Source organism: Siphateles boraxobius, unplaced genomic scaffold, assembly GCF_051911475.1.
Source record: "Siphateles boraxobius isolate OS27281-9 unplaced genomic scaffold, OSU_SipBor_1 77, whole genome shotgun sequence".
NCBI lineage: Eukaryota > Metazoa > Chordata > Actinopteri > Cypriniformes > Leuciscidae > Siphateles > Siphateles boraxobius.
In genome coordinates, this window is record NW_027509205.1 from 14,913,023 (window position 1) to 14,927,114 (window position 14,092).

Genomic DNA, 14,092 nt, shown 5'->3' on the forward strand with positions numbered 1-14,092 from the left:
AAGAGACCTTCAAACTCGTACCATGTGTTTCTACTTTTTGAACGTGATTTCACAAAGTAGACCAAGTTCCTGGATCAACATCTTTGTTGATTCTGGAACAACATTCCAATCAACCAATCAGATTTGAGAGACACGTTTACAGTTTATGTCAAGTTTTAGCTTACAACCAGAGTTAGGTGCTTGTACATCAGTGTTATTCACATCATTTCTCTCTGATTTTAGGGATAATTTATGGGTAGGGTTAGGTTTAGGGGTAGGGTTATGGACAGGAATGTTTTACTTATTTAAACCACGTTCATCGTTTGGGCTACAAACATGATGAAAATCATTCAGCTTAATAAGGAGAGGTGTGATTTTTGGGAGTGATTCTTATAATTTTCGCCTACTAGACAATAAAAGAGGTGAAAAGTCTCACAGACATACACTGGAGGAGTCTCTTTCGACCAAGTAACCCCTAAAACACCACATAACGTGGTAAAACACCACTCAGAATAGCACTTCACATAAACAACCTGGCATAAATCCCTTTTCTCAGAGAGTTTCATTTCTCATATTGGAGCAAACAGACAACAGAGTTAATTGTATGCTATATGATGCATGGACCAGTTGCTCAAGTGGACTTTAAGCAATTAAAAATCCTCTAACCAAATGCAGAGGCTTTGCAATTTTATGCCTAAATTAATTACTAATACCATTCATGGAACATTTATTTGCAATCAGACCAGTGGAGTGAGACAATGGACAACATAAATTATAATATTAGCCAACCAGCAATGTCCAGAATTGGTTTGTAATGGCCAGCGCTGGCCAGAGATTTATAGCACCGATAGTCTGTAAACAACAGATTTTGTCAGGAGAAGATCTGTTCGATTAATCACACTAGTTGATCACTGTCCAAAAGTTGTTTGATTTTGTAAAAGCGCTTGTGTGTCATCTGTAAGTCTGGCTAAAATGAAGTGGTTTATTTATGCTGTCAGCTGCTTGTTATGGTGCTGCAAATTGGAATTTCCATTTAAATGAAAGGACAGAGAGGAACATATCTCAGTGCTGTTGGTTTGTTTTCAGCCTTGCATATGAGTTTTATAGATTAATAAACTTCAAACGCTCAAAGACACAATTAAATTGGGACTATACTGTATCTTTATCAAAATGGCACTATAGGCAAAAACGGTCCCAAAAGACAATTATCTTGTGCTTCCAATTTCCCCTTCTCTAATTCACTTGACAGAAAACGGACAAATAGTTCAGAAGAAGTTAAATTGTTGCCTGGTTTTGCCATTTCACAGTGTCCAGGCAGGAACTATAATTTAATAGCTGTCCAAAGTGGGATATGGATCACTTGCTCACACTTGAATATTGATTAAATAATCTTGTAACATTTTTTTAAAAGACATTTTGAGTCAAATGCCATGCAGATGTGAGAAATGAGGGGAAATAATTGACATTAAACTCTTAAAGGCATGCTGTAATGCGTGGTTTTCTCAAATATGATGATAAACATGTCACTTTTCGAAATTCAAAATAAAAACATAATTTAAAACAGTTCATGAAATAATATTAAATAGTTTGACTCCAGATTGATGAATGGATGGATGGATGCATGGTTGGATGTGTTTTCTCACAAAACTTCTGTGTTGTATTTGCGAGCGATCGGAAAGTTTCTCGGGTGAACGCAAAACATTTTTCGTATGAGCTATAATAAATATAGTTATAATAAACTATAAAAAAAATAAATTGGAAAAGTAATGTTAACAAAAAAACATCTTAGAAATTTTTTGTAATGATAATTTGCCTCTATAGTGTTCTAAAATAAGAAAATAAAGACCAAAAGTTACATTAATCATGCCACTTGTCAAGATGCTACTAAATACTTGGCATCAGTTTTTATGGGAGAAAACTGAACTGAATTAAAAAATTTGCAATGTGCATTAACACAAACACATTCTTCTCTAAAAGATGCTAAATGACAATCATCAGCATGGGATCCAGATATGACATTAAGAAACGTGTTCTCGCACAAGGAGAGAATGGCCTGTAATTTACACGAGTCTCCGAATGCTCCCAATTAAAACCTGAAGCAGCAGGATCCTTGTACATACCCACTGAGTCACAGGCAGTCGGAGAACCAGGTGTGTGTGTATGTGTGTGTGTGATGTACCCCAGGACGTCCAAGTAATAGCCTCATAAATCTACTCATGCGTACACTAAAGCAGATCTCACCACCACTGGGCCAGCCATGCCTACACCTGCCGCTCCAAACACAGAAGCCAATGGCCCTCAAGAGCCTCGATCTCCGGTTCATCCAAGCCAAGCCTGGTTTTAATAAGCTTTTGCTGGAACTGTAATTTCGGTCATACAATAACTTTGGAGCTTAATGAACTCAGATGCTGAGGAACATCCACATGCACAAGCATGAATCTCTCACAGCTTTGCATTACTGTCCAAGAAAAGAATTTGAAACCTCTGAGACTTTTGGGCAACATATTTATTTCATAATGCTTTTTTGATCAGTTATCAAGCTTTCTGACACAATAACACAATATCTGTGTTTTAACACTGAAAGAAAAGAGCATGATTATATTGTTACGTTCTCATAATAAGCAGAGCTGGAAATGGGGGGATTTCCAATGAGTGAATTTCAAGAAAGGACAGAGGTCCAGTTCAACATCTAGAGGATTTTCATATTTTATGCAAATTTCATACATAAACAAATATAGTGGGATTTTCTTCATCTATGGTTTAAAAACACAAAATATGTCCCCAACTAGGGTTCCCCACTTAATCTCAGCCATTTCCACCACTGACAATAAGCAATTAGTGACAACATGAAAACAAAAATCTTATTACCATAATGCAAAACAAAATTATTCTAATTACTATAATGCAAAAAATATAATTATCAGTACAACAGTGCATAGAAATTATCATTACAGTAATACAAAAAAATTAATTTACATTACCATATTGCAATGTCATTGACATAACTACAATGCAAAAAAAAGCTCATCACTATAATGTGGAAGTAATATTTAAATTGTGCATTTTGCTTGATTTATATTATATATAAAGTTTGATTATTTTGCCTCAAACTTATGAGTAAAAAGTAATATTTAAATTAACTATTATTCATTTAATATATGTATTATATAATTATTTAAACTTACTTAAACTTGCCAACCTTAAAACACCACATTTGCATGGACTTCATTATCATAGATCCTATGCAAGTTCACTCCACGCCCTGCTGTTGTTCCCGGGTCATGTTGCTTTGAGGAGTTATTGGATGGGGGTGATGGTGATGGTGATGGCGATGATGATGATGACCATGTCTGTGAGGATGATGTCTGTGGTGATGGTGACCAGTATCATGGCTGCCATGAGGAAGATGGGAAGAGCGATGATGTTGGTGGCTGTGGTGATGGCCCCTTCTGTGATGATGACCATCACGCCCATGATGTGAAGGCATAATCACTTTTGATTCAACAATTGCCCTTTCATCTTGATTAAGGTTTACACATATGGAGTTAACGAAGACGTCTAGATCTATGAAGACAACCCCTATGCCACCAAAGCCTTCCTGGAGCACCTGGACATTCAAAAATGCAATATAATTTATTTTACTTATCTTCTGATTACCTGTTTAGTTAGTAGTTTACATTATGTTACTGATTTAAAAATATACTTTACTTACCTCCTTAACAAGACTATGCTCATCTGAAAGAATTGTTAAAGTAATAAACTGCTCTTGTCCACTTTTAATGACCTGACACACCTGAAAGGATAAGGGTTTCAGATCATTGAACAATTTTGCCTAAGCTTTCCCTGAGGAAGCTAATAATTAATGCTAAGCTAATGCCATCTATGGTTATAGCCTACCTGACCACCCATGTATGAGCCCAAAACATGGATGTGATTCTTCTTTCCTTCTGAATTCATGTCATCATGCGTGGGATGACGTCTTTGATGATGCCTTCGACGTGACCTCTGGAGAAAACCAGGCATGACTAGATTGAGCTTTTGCAGGTCGACGTGCTGATCCTGCCAGTGTTGGACTGATTTGTTCTATAAAGTAAAAGAAATATGAGTAAAACACAGAGTTAGAATGCTAACGTGCTAAATGGAATGTTCCTTTAATATTTGCATAACCCTTTGTTGTTTTTAATACATTTAAAATAAAACTGGACATTTTGAACGATTAGAAACACTCTTAGAACATATTTTGGTTATCTGGGTAACAACTAAATATGATTTACATGAATATTACAGATCTACATACAGTACTTCTTGATCCTGCAATAACATTTAGGCCCTGTTTCCACCTGGTATTAAGATGCGCTTTGGTCGATCGGATCACAAGTTCACGGCACTAAATACAGGTGGAAACGAGGTCTAAAACATTTTGAGCTTGTCCACTTTCGACCACTTCCAGACGGCCTACTCTCCGCCTACAGACTCAATGCGTAAACATTATGGGAAGCACGCTAGCCAGACGGGATTTAAAATCTGTCGGCTGAGGACCTAAGTTTGGCTTGAAGATGAAAAACGTACCAAGCCTCTCACCATTCCTGATTTGTAACACACACTCACAGTGTGTATAAACAGAATTACAAATGCTACAAAAGAGTTACAGACCAATAATTTTTCCTTTTGGGAAATAGTTTTAGAGGTAGAAATGGTGTTTGACCTATTGTTCGTTTACATCACGCGGGATGCTAGAACGTATATTTTAAACCAACAAATAAATGACTGTCATAGCAAATTGTAATAAATGTGAGCAATTTACAATGTATCGTCCATCATTTTCAAGATGAGCAGGCAGAATGGAGATGAAGTCCACATACCTATAAAAAAGAAAGAAATTAGTAAGTACAAAACAAATTTAATAAATAATAACTGAGCAGTAGTGATATATGAATGGTATATAAGAACGAGACTCACTGTGAAAGTGTTTGTTCATCATAACTGACCGCACTGTTGTCAGTGGGATCTAGCAGAGACACTGACAAAAGTAGAGGGTCCGGTTCTTTACCAAAAGTGCCTTTTAGACTCTAGAAACAACAAATATATTAATCTTATTTTAATCCCAAACGTCCATGTTGTCTGCAAAGTAAAACTCATTAAATGGTGATATGTGTGAAAATAGTAGTCCTTGCCTTCAGGAAATTTGAGAACAGCTCTTGAGAACTGCTTCTGGTAGATGCGTCAGAAGTGAGGCCGTCCTGCCAAATCACGTCTAGACCGTCTAAACTCTTGTCCTTCAAGAATGCCAATACCGTTTGAGTGAAATTCTCAACACTGCCCTGAGTGCCCTCATTGGCAGACATCAGCTCCAACCTAAACAACAGCACATTTAGTTGGTGTCAGGTGATGCTAATGTGAACTGTGCATACTTCATCCAATGAACTCCAATTAATTTTTTTTAAAACTCAGTTATTTAGAGTTTTTCTTCATCAGTAAGTACATTTGAAGTGGTCCAAATAAAACAGTTTTCAATCTTAAGGCCTGTTCACACCAAGGCCGATAACTATAATGATAACAATAAAGACAGTTTTGAAATCATTTAAAATAAAATAAATAATAGACGAGTCCACCAGAACTGTAATGATAACGACAGAGAAACGATCTTGGAATCACTTTCACAATGACTTGATGAACGATAAAAACATTGAGAACCAATCAGAATTCAACTTTTAACGAGCACACACTAATTATAAACAACAATATAGTGTGCTGGTGTGGACACTATTATAGTTATCATCAATGGTGTGATTTTAGTAGGTTGAAATTTTTGGTACCTTGATGATCTGACTTCCAATCCAAGCAAAATCTTCAAAGTTGGATTTCTGGGGAAAGTTATATATTTCTATGAATATATATTATTTGAATAAAAGTCTGTGTAAAAGACTGAAATGACATTAGCTGTGGTCAAAATGGACAACTACTGCTGAATAAAGATTACTGAAAACAATGCATGCAATATATATACAGTACAAATAAAGTTTACTGAAAACAATACATGCAATGTATATATACAGTATATATAAATGGATGGATGGATGGATATATGATCATGTTGCATGTGGAATTGAACAATTTGTTGTTTTATTGTCAATTTGTAAAAATGTCAGAACACCAGTCAAATAATGAGTCTAGAAAGAGATATCAATAATCAGACCTCTCCTTCATCTTTCGAAGAATAATGCGTTCATCTTCCGACAAGCTTTGGCGGTAAAGGTCTTCATCACTGGAGATCGAGGGGAGAATGATATGAGTGCACGGACCCTCACGTGTGCGGTGTGTTAAAACATCCAGATAACAGGTCAGTCTGTGATTCCTCTGCGCACCTGAGATGGACGAGTGAAGCAGAACTTGCTCTGTTATTATTATCATCATAAATCTGAATGCCCTAAGCAGCCAGCAGCCTAAGGTTACTATTTCAGTTAAATGACATTTTAAACAGGTAGTGCACTTACCCACTGAAATCACCAAGCAAAGGAATGCAAGAGCTGGAAAAAAAAAACGATAGGAAAATCATTATTAATAACCTGATTGTTGTTTAGTGCAAGTTAGAAGGCCTGTTCCAGTGTTCCGGAAACCTACATTAAAAACCACTTCCTGATGTCTGTGTGAGTGTTTTTACAGAAAATATTCAACTGCACAATTTTGTAGCAACGAATGGCAAAAAAGATACAACATATTAGATGCAATAGCTTTAAGAGGTTTAACATACTGAGTAATTTTATGTTATTTAATTATATTTTGTGGTATGTGACATAAAAATCTGTTTGTTTGTTTTTTGACAGATTCAAATTCAAAGTCAGCGAATAGCTAATTTATATATTAATATACTGCACTGTTCAAAATGCTGTGGTTGGTAAGATTTTTGTAATCTCTTATTTAAAAAAAAATAAGCGTGTATAAAAAAATAAGTATTTGCTGTATATATATTTTAGAGTAAAAGTAGTATTGTTAAAATGTAATTTATTCTTGTGATGGAAAAGCTGAATTTTCAGCATCATTACTCCAGTCGTCAGTGTCACATGATCCTTCAGAAATAATTATAATATGCTGATTTGCTTAAAAACAGTGCTGGTTGTTATTATTGAAGAATAGAAAGTTTAAAAAATGCATTTATTTAAAATTGAACATAAGATAAATGTAATCTATTAAATTGAAGAGAAAAAAAAAAAGAAAAGAAAATCTTTCTTACAGACCCCAAACTTTTGAACGGTATAGTGAATTTAAAATATGTTAAAAGAAAAATTATTCATCCCTTTCAAGCCGCTTAGTTAAACATGCAAAACTATCATCTTCTGAAAACACTGGTGTAATAACAACATTTAAATGTCAAAGGCACATTGGTTTGAAGATCAGAAATAACAGTCTCAAAATAACATTTAAAATACAAAACAACGCAGAGTATACTTGCCTCTATTGAGCTGCATTGTGCCTGGAGCAGTCATCTGGTGTATGGTCTGATAAAAGCAAACTGTACATAAACATACAGAAACCACTTCCTGTCAACACTTGTGCCAACAGTTTCCCTTCTGCTTTTACACTTTGCTGAATACAAGCCCACATCCTGAAGACTGTGTTGTTTCTACACATGCTACATTTATGTTAAAACAATATGTGGATTGTATTTATTAAGTCAGCAAAAATTGCATAGCTACAGCACAGAACATGACAATTATTATTTGAAACTACTAAAATAAGGCATGTTCTGCCAGTAGATGTCTGATTAATTCTTAGGTCTGCAATCTCTTCCCATGTATGTATTCAGAGTTAATGTATTATGTGATTACATTTAAAAAAAAAAAAAACTTAAAGTGATCCACACGCTGCAATTGCATAACAGTTTTACAATGTAGGCTAGGTATATTGAAGTTATGGCATGATTCGATTACACTTTATTTTAAGGTGTCTGTGTAACAGTATGCTGTGTAATAATAAACTACATGTACTTACAGTACATTAGGGTTAGGATTTGGGTTTGTCTTAGGGTTAGTTGCATGCATTTATGGGAAACGCTTCATTTTGTACTTACCTAGAAAGTACTGGGTAATATAAGGTAAGTACGTGGGTTTAGGGTAGGTTTAGGGGTAGGTTCAGGGTTAGTACCTAGTTATTACCCAGTTATTGTAATTACTATAATAAGTAGCAGCTACATGGTATGTCACGTTAACTTACATGGGAAACAGGACTGTAAAATGAAGCGTTACCCAATTATGTATGTATAATTTATAGTTATTACTACGGTAACTACATGTAACAAGGACACCGTAAAATAAAGTGTTACCCATGATTTTTTAAGGAGTACTTACATGTAGCTTCTGAAATTTAGCTCATTTCGTGTGGTTTAAGTGAGATTTCACATTCAATGACGCCTGTTGAATGAGACCTGACAGGGTTGCCAGGTCTGCGTAACAAAACTAGCCCAATGACCGAACAAAAGTATCCCAAAAACACAGCTCAAATTAAGGCTCCCCGTGGCCCTCCTTCACAAAACTTAACATCAGGCACAGATTTATCTTTGGTAGAATATAAAACCTTTCTATACAAGCATTTTAGTCGAATATAATGTATGTACTATGTCAAACTTTTAACCCACGGCGACAGTTTAAAAGTAGCCAAATTACGCGGGGAAAACGCGGGTTTGGCAACCCTGGTGATGGGCTTAAAGACTGTGATCCCCTTCTTCATTCCAGATTAAGCTTTGTGTTTTTAACCAGCTCGAAGAACAGCATATCGCCATCTCTTGAAAAGGAGTGAAGATCTGTTTCAACCTACATATATAACTTACATCCTTAATTTAACAAGTTGTGTTTTAGGTTTACATTTGAGTCACAATGGTGAGTCAGTCCTACAGCTTAAGGCTACATCTGTTTAGTCAACGAGTCCGCAGATATAAGCCACAATTTAAATTTATTTACAAGCAAATTTTCGAATGCTAAACTTTAAACGGAAAACACTAACCACAAAACACTTAGGACTCGTGTGGAAACCGGTGAAAGCTGAAGAAAAATAATATTATGAACTACTGCTCCCTGCTGGTAAGAAGTGTAATATGCTCAAATTTGCACGAAATGACAGTAACTGTAATTCGATAGCCAACATTAGATATTCGACTGACTGTAAGTAATTTTGGAGCCAAGTATGTCAATTTATTCTACTAACATTAACGTAACAGTGTATTAATACTCTAGAAGATTTAGCGCATGTAGTTTTAAATTCGTTGAGCATAAAGTGGACTATCGAAATGAACTGTAACCGAAATTACTAGGCTACTACAAAATGCATATGGCTTCAGATCACTTTGTACATCAGGAACTCTGCAAAGTGAAAAAAATGAGGCAACACACAGGATTTGTGAGAGATTAAAACAGTCCTTTAATCCTCTTAAATGTCCCAACACGTACTGTGCAAAGTTTTAAACAGGTAGTTTAACTGTAATCAGGGATAAATTTGCATACATCTGGTTAAAAGCAAACGTGATTCAAAACTTTTTCTATTTGTTTAAACAAATAATACATTTAACATTTATATGTGACCTAGTGAAATGTGATCGTGTTTTTGTTACTTTTTGGCTCCTAAAAAATGAATTATTTTTCAAAACACAAATAAAAAGTCAGTTAAAAAATTATTTACTCACCTTCATCATGTCGTTCAAAACCATGTTTTTTCCTCTCATTGGACACAACAGAGAAGATTATCAGGGGATAAAAAATTAAATATTGATCTGTTTTTCATACAAAGCTATATGAGGGCTGTATAAAATACTGTACTTTTGGATTTGAATGACATGACAGTGAATAAATGACTGCATTTTTTAAACTATTCCTTTAACATCTAAAATCAGACTCAAGCAACCACACTTCATATCTGCTCAACAGACAAACAGAACACTCATCTTTCAAAGCACATGAATTTAAAAAAACTTAAACACATACTCATGTTTTGTCTGGCAGAACATTCTAAAGAAAAGTAACATTTCAGATGACATAACAGATATTTAGTATTCAACAATATTGTGAATTCAGCAACAATTTAGTGATTATATGGAACTCAAAACAATATCTGTAGATGCCTAAGCACAAGTTAGTCCTTCATTAAATTTCTCCATCACCCCCACTAGTGGCAACGAGAGGAACTGCATAATAATAATAATAATAATAATAATAATGCATCGGGCAGAACGGAATACTAGTCATACTGCTAAATATGTACAGTACTATGCATATAAAGATAGTATGCAAAACAGAAGGTATGATGCAATAATAAACTTGGAATGCTACATTGTCTTACATGAGCGGGTAATTAATAATGCATCATCATTTTCATTTTTGGATGCCTTGCCTTTTAGTTTGATCAAATAATGAGTCAAGATGTTAAAAATGTCTGAAATTCTGTGCAGTGTGTGCATTTGTATACTGCACTTTTTGGCAAATTTTGTAGGTTGTTCTGACAGCATAGTTTACACTAATGTTCAAAAGTATGGGGTCGGTAAGAACTTATTAAATACTTTTCGATTTTTTATAGTACTTTAAAAAACATATAATATTTATTTATTTATTTTCAGCAAGGATGCATTAAAACGATCAAAAGTGACCATAAAGTTTTTAAGAATCCTACATCAAAAGAATCTTAAAAAAGGATGTTTTTTTAAGGATCATGTGTCACTGAAGACTGGAGTAATGATACTGAAAATTCAGCTTTGCATCACAGGATTAAATTACATTTTAAAATGTTTTTTTTTTTTTTAAAAAGAACATTCTCCCTCGTTCAGCATAAGATATTACTGCCTTGTTCAGCATAAGAGACTTGTTTCATAATTTCTTTAAAAACATATTACCGCCCCCAAAATTTTAAATGGTAGTGTACATACTGTAGAAATAGTATAGTACGCTGTTCCGAACACAGTCACAAATAATTCTCAACTTCCAATCATAAATAAAATAAGTATAAACAACATTTAAATGCAATGACAAATGGCAAACAATAAAGAACACTGTCTATTTCTGAAATCTATAGCAACATTAAAATCAACATTAAATTCAATTTCACCATCGCTGACTGAAGCTCCTAGATGTCCTACAGCTCTGCAAATTATTTTTTACCTTTAGAGCTACAACAACTTGTCACAACAGCGGTCCCCTCAAAGCAACTTTTTTAATATATTTTATCTGCTCCAAATGGGTTTCCAAGTAGTACCTAAAAACTGCATATAATTTGTGTTGTTTCCTATGGCCAGTGTATTTTTTTCAATAGGAGCACTGCAAATGTAAGAAAGCCAGCAGCGTGACGAGGCGGGGGATTTTTTCTCGTCGCAGAGATTTGAAAAATATTTGGGTAAAAAAATGTTGGGTAAAACGCATAGACATAGATCATGCGCTATGTCGCAATCAAGCGTTGCGTCCGAAATTGCGTAACTGTCCGAGTAGGTACTACATTTAAATTTACTTTGTGATCATTAAAAAAGTATGCTCTATATAGTATGAATATGGGTATTATGATTGAAATTTGGATGTACTACATCCACCATGTTCTTACCGTCACGTGACCTACTAGGGTCAGTTGGGTCGCTTCACTGCCTTTCATAAATTCTCTCCTGTGGCCTTACGGGACAGTAAAGTGTCCACTTTTTGCCTACTTTTCGAATACTATGTATACTACTCCTTTGACGTACTGTTTTTCAGACGCAGCTAATGGGTTTTTCAAAATGTCACCACACTGCGCAGCCTTGTTGTAAAAACTGCTGAGATTAAAATTCCTGAAGAAATGGGATAAACTTTCACAGGTGAGAATGTGTTGGTGTGTTTTTATATGGATTAACTCAATATTACAGGTTTTGATGGTAACTTGGCAAATATGGTCACTTTTTAATGTCATGCTAGCTGGCATTTGCGTCTTGTGTTTGTTTAGCAAAATCATCTGCTGCCCTGTGCAGATACAGATATTCATATATGCATATAACTACGATGGCAGACCCACAGTCGACTTGCTCTCGAGAGTTCACGGACCGGCTTTTACCATTCCAATATAGCGGCCCACAGAAACAGCCGCTAATGAGGAATCTATGTATATGGATGGACACATGAATAATCTTCAAAGATGGCCACCGTGTGAAATGACTAGCCTTCAAGGGACTTTGCCAATATGCATCCTTGTTAAGGGGTAAATAAGGTACAAAGATGTCTCTTTAAGGGTACTGACACAGTGACAAGTTTTTGCACCCTTAAATGTACAACTTTTGCAATTTTGTTTCTGACAGCGAAGGGGAGCCATCACTTCACATCTGACATTTGTAGAGAAGTTGCCCTGAGTAAAGTAACAACTACATGTGAACACATCCTAGTGTATCCACTGCCTTCGAAACACTTTGACCCAATGTCAATATAAAACCCCCTATTAACTAAAAAAGACATGAAAGAGGCAGATCACAGACATTCACCAACTTCTTACTCCAGGGCCCGGATCTGAGGGGAAGGAAGGGCTGAGATTTGAGGATTTTTTTCTGTGCAAGCAAGGAGGCCGTTAAGACGGTATTAAAAAAGGAGAACCATCAATCCATCCTTCATCCCCACATTGGCAGGTGAAGCCACCGATTGCAACTACAAATCCTTTGCAGCTGAAGCAGCCAATCAAAAGTCACTGAGGATGCTGATGTCAGCAAACTCCTGGCGGTAACGGAAGGAGTACATGCCCAGTAGGAAGGCCCATTTAAGAGTCATGAAGCTCCACACAGCCGACAGATAGAAGCTCTTGGGATCAGTTAATGCTGAAGACAAAAACATACAGAACGGATTACAGACTATAATCTTGCAAATTACACTATTCCATTATTACAGATTTCGACAAAGCTGTCCATGTGAAGGTACTTACACTGCTTTTCTATAACGGCTAGAGATATGAAGGTGGCAAAAGCAGCAACAGCCAGGAGGGAGAAGACAGAACTAACAAACATGAAGAACTTGAGTCCCTTCAGCCATGTGCGCCAGTAGTCCTGAATGTACATAATGTGAGTGACCAATGCCCAGAGTGCCAGAACACCTGTGGATTTAAACACATAACATACGCACAAAATGAGATTAATAAAGTATTTACCCATCTATCTATCAAAGGTTTATCCAGTTATAAAACATTCACCAATTATAATTACAGTGGGACCCAAAAGACTAAGACCATGAGGGTTTTTTTGTTGTCATTTCCATTTTTATACAAAATAAATAAATTATAAATAATATTCATATCAGCATAACAATTTGAGTGAAAATTAAAATAAAACTCAAAAAGTGAAAACAAAATCAAGTTGAAACAAAAGGAGTGCACACACACTGCTTATTTGATTTGTTGGTGTAAAATATTTAAATATACATTATTAAATATTGTTGATTACTTTTATGATAACTTATTCTTACTTATTCTAACATTTTATGTTTATTCAATGACTTCAGCAGCGCACTGCAAAAAGCTACTGTGGGTTTCTTTATTCGTCTCTGTCTGCGTACTACAAAATACAAATGGTCAATATCTGCATATTTATGGGTTTTTATTTCCAAACTCAATCTAAGAATATAGCAGGCTGATTTTTTGAAATAAATAAATCACCAGTTTTATCTCTATTGGAAAGGCAAACCTTCCACTGCAGACTTATTTTACACAATGTGACACAATGTGACAGCAGATCGTGTCAAACGCAAGATCACACAATACATGCAATTCACCAAATTAAAAAAAACCATGACAGTAAAAGAAACACGGTGTGAAATCCTTATATATGAAAGAGGATGTGTAAAGGCTGTGGCCTTGAGTTTATTTACAGACCTGATAATCCGCCCATCGCCGCCGTCCACGGTTGTTTATAAACCACATTCCACACGATAAACGCCGAAAACCCCACCAACATGCCGAATGTGGCATAACCTACACTAATGTAAATTCTGTTTGGACCCATTAATGATGTATAAAGTACCGCAATAAAGCTGCAGGAAGAGGCTGGACAGAACGATTACACCATCGATGAGGGATTATGCAATTCACCGCTGCTTATTCGTAAACACGACTTTAAGACCCGGAAGAGCTCCGCGTATCA

At 35.6% G+C, this 14,092-nt stretch overlaps 2 protein-coding genes across 2 annotated transcripts; both read right to left on the minus strand.

Annotated features, from left to right (window-relative positions):
• Nucleotides 1–2,467: 2,467 nt before the first annotated feature.
• LOC143725738 (uncharacterized) lies at nt 2,468–8,403 on the minus strand. Its single transcript, XM_077218390.1, has 11 exons — nt 8,325–8,403; nt 7,430–7,489; nt 6,474–6,506; nt 6,176–6,344; nt 5,796–5,843; nt 5,154–5,334; nt 4,939–5,048; nt 4,784–4,841; nt 3,877–4,062; nt 3,692–3,772; nt 2,468–3,586 (listed from the first exon to the last, which is right to left on the minus strand). Exons 2-11 carry the CDS (start codon nt 7,461–7,463, stop codon nt 3,230–3,232), a joined length of 1,257 nt encoding a protein of 418 aa, XP_077074505.1. The 5' UTR covers nt 7,464–7,489; nt 8,325–8,403; the 3' UTR covers nt 2,468–3,229.
• Nucleotides 8,404–9,366: 963 nt separating this feature from the next.
• On the minus strand, nt 9,367–14,073 carry slc48a1a (solute carrier family 48 member 1a). The gene is made up of 3 exons (XM_077219068.1): nt 13,825–14,073; nt 12,883–13,050; nt 9,367–12,778 (listed from the first exon to the last, which is right to left on the minus strand). Exons 1-3 carry the CDS (start codon nt 13,952–13,954, stop codon nt 12,642–12,644), a joined length of 435 nt encoding a protein of 144 aa, XP_077075183.1. The 5' UTR covers nt 13,955–14,073; the 3' UTR covers nt 9,367–12,641.
• Nucleotides 14,074–14,092: the final 19 nt, after the last annotated feature.